General features: G+C 36.4%; 1 protein-coding gene across 1 annotated transcript; it reads right to left on the reverse strand.

Moving 5' to 3' along the window:
* Window positions 1-221: 221 nt before the first annotated feature.
* Window positions 222-2,081, reverse strand: LOC146746002 (uncharacterized). The gene is made up of 2 exons (XM_085499462.1): window positions 1,248-2,081; window positions 222-548 (listed from the first exon to the last, which is right to left on the reverse strand). Exons 1-2 carry the CDS (start codon window positions 2,079-2,081, stop codon window positions 222-224), a joined length of 1,161 nt encoding a protein of 386 aa, XP_085355588.1.
* Between the last annotated feature and the right edge of the window lie 1,163 nt (window positions 2,082-3,244).

The following is a 3,244-nucleotide window of genomic DNA, read 5'->3' on the forward strand; positions in this document are numbered from 1 at the left end:
TTATTTAATTAGCATAGATATGTGCTGAAGTCCACTTTGTGGTACAGGATTCAGATCATTAACCATGGTTACATTGCCTTTGCACCAAATGATAATTAGCCTCAAAGCATCCATTCATATTTTATTCAAATCATAGCAGTCGCATATATTTCAGGGTCCCAATGTTTACTTCGTACACAGGAGCCTATGATCTTAGTAGTCTGCGCTACTGTATCAAAGTTTCACAAAACGGCATTGAATGCACCTCTCAGCGATGTGTAAAGTTGTGCTGCGGAAAACGGATCTGAGGGTTTAAACCAACCGTTTTCTTCCATAATTATGCAGCTAAGCTCAAATATAGTCTCGTCACATGGATATTCCGATTTGGGAGTGCATTCCCCTTCACATACGCAAATTTCCTCTACATCGACATCACGTATCTGATGACTAGTTTCATACAACTCTGGAACTGAATACATCATTAATGGGCGGCCGCTTGGTGCTGTTTGATTTCTAGAAGATCGAATCCTGTGGCTGTTCCAAATTCTGGCAACTTCGTCCAATTCCGCCTTAAAAGAAATGAAAAGAAGTGTCAATGTGAAAGTATAAAAGTATTTTATTTTATTGGACGTCAGACAAATGATCGACAGGCAATGGCCACTTCGGCACATTTTGTCACGATTCGATGCGACTGGAATTTACAAAGACGTACCACACACTATTATGTGATAACTGAATAAACGAAAATAAACGCATATAAGTACTTCTTCATGGCATGTAATGTCTACATCCAAATTTAATTTAGAATCTAAACTAGGCGGATACCTATTAGCGATTGAGGGAGTGTATAAATTCCACACACCCATCAGAAAGAGATGTGACGAGGTGGGATTAGTAATGGATTGTTCTGTGGTGAGGTAATTCGTGTAGTTTTACGGAATGGATCATGATTAAACTACAATACGGGTTACGTTAAATGTAATAGATAATATACCTGAATTACAAATCAGTGTCTATAGGTTTGTCATGCAATTTAGTGCAAACGAGTCTAATACATTTGTAAGATTTAGTCATTTCAGAACGATTGAAATGTCAAATCGTCGAAACCTGAAAAGCTGCCAGGGATAGATGAAGCGTTGCGAAAGAATCAATGAAATACCATTTCACACAACAATGGTAGTGATAAATCACGAGACATTACATACATATCAGGACCATATGGGTGACGATACGACAGTGTGCATGGGAAACGTTTCAATGAGCATTACCTGTATCAAATTCATAAAGCAAAACTGGATGAGATTTACATCAAGAAAACTTCCAGAAAACAAACCATCATCTCTAATATTTGCAAACAGATTTATCCAAAACTGGGAATTCTGCTTCCTCATCGTACTCCACCAACACTCTATTCTTTGATTTGAAGTACTCCGTCCATATAAGAAGCTTTTAGATCCAGCGAATGAATCAGTGTGATTTCTCCGCAGAAATATTTGCATTTGTTCAATATAGCCATTTTCAGTGCCCCTGTCTGCGCGTATTATTCGTGGGCACCCTTGTCTAGCCTTTACAGCTTCTACATAGTAGCTTGCAATGACTTTAGGGTCATTGTTCGTTATATATGCTTCAAGCCATATGATTGATCTGGAAAATCCATCAATGCACCCACTGATACATATTCCATATGGCTTGAGTTTATCATACCCATCTAGATGCCACAAAAAATCCGGACCTTTACTATAATATCGTCTTCGTCGCAGCCTACGACGGCTTCTAATAAGAACACCGACAGGATCCAACAACTTCAGCAGGAGTCTCACTGTTTCCTGGGTCACAACAAGTCCACTTTGTATACACTTTAAATGTATCCATCGGTAGCCTGGCAATTTGTTAGATCCCTGAATTTGTCTCTGAATAAAACTGACCACGTCGTCGATATTGGTGAATTTTTTTCTCCTGAAGAGTCCTAGCTTCCGCAACCATCTTTTGAGAGACCGGATACTTAAAATTACATTGTGCCTGTGAGCTAGGTTGACCAATATTTCGTTGTAGTTGAGACCAAGGCGGAAGTAAAATGTAATGAGTTCATCTCTATCCGCCATTGCACAGCATATGACACCAGCTGGGACAACTATAAAATAAACTCGTTATAACGAGAAAAATAAACTCGTTATAACGAGAAAAAACTCGTTATAACGAGAAATAAACTCGTTATAACGAGAAAAAACTCGTTATAACGAGAAAAATAAACTCGTTATAACGAAAAAAATAAACTCGTTATAACGAGAAAAATCTCATTATAACGAGAAAAAAACTCGTTATAACGAGAAAAATAAACTCGTTACAACGAGAAAAATCTCATTATAACGAGAAATGAACTCGTTATAACGAGAAAAAACTCGTTATAACGAGAAAAATAAACTCGTTATAACGAGATTTTTTTATTATATTGTTAAGAGTATGGCACTAATACGCTTCCGTATCTATGAGCTCTGTTACAGACATTTTTAAATTATCGTTATTAAATAAAATTGGTTTACTTTGTGTTACGTTGGTAAGTTATTTCACATAACGTCTTTGAACAATTTTACCATATGATTTTAGAGAAGGGGTTCTGAGCCATTCCCCACCCACAGACAAACGCACCGACACCCTAGATCCACTACGGCAAAATGTTGAACACAAAAACGAAAAGACTGTACGTAGCTTAGCATTATTGTCTAAGCATTTTAAGGTAGAATGCTACTCACAAGTTTTTTCGCTCTTCGCAGATGTTAGCGCACATAAAAGTGACACGATTTCATGTCGAAATCTGTCTACAATTATTCATTTTAGTATTTAGTCAATTTTGTATTATGTAATTTTATTTTTGTACAGGGCCTCAGCCCATCGTAGAAAATGTAATGAGTAGAAAAGTGCATAGCACGTTTTATAAAAATACAATACAACATCCATGTAAACATATGGTACTAAGTTAAGCTGGATTATTATTCATCTCGTCGCTTGAAAACTATTAAAAGATACAGAACTAGTTGATATATAGTGTGGCTGTTTGTGTAGCGACGAAGTAAGCCCAAACTATCAGTATTTGCAAAATTGCATATTGCATTATTTGACAAAAGATCAACCCTTAGATCATTTAAAATGGACATATGAAAACAAAGTGAATTCCATTTTCTCCCATGCTAAATTCAAGCATATCACTGCAAAAACTAAAAATGTATTGATCTAACTATATTTTTGTGTGTATACCTAATTCAACATT

Source organism: Saccoglossus kowalevskii, chromosome 5 (assembly GCF_978046115.1).
Source record: "Saccoglossus kowalevskii chromosome 5, keSacKowa6.1, whole genome shotgun sequence".
In the NCBI taxonomy this organism is placed as follows: domain Eukaryota; kingdom Metazoa; phylum Hemichordata; class Enteropneusta; family Harrimaniidae; genus Saccoglossus; species Saccoglossus kowalevskii.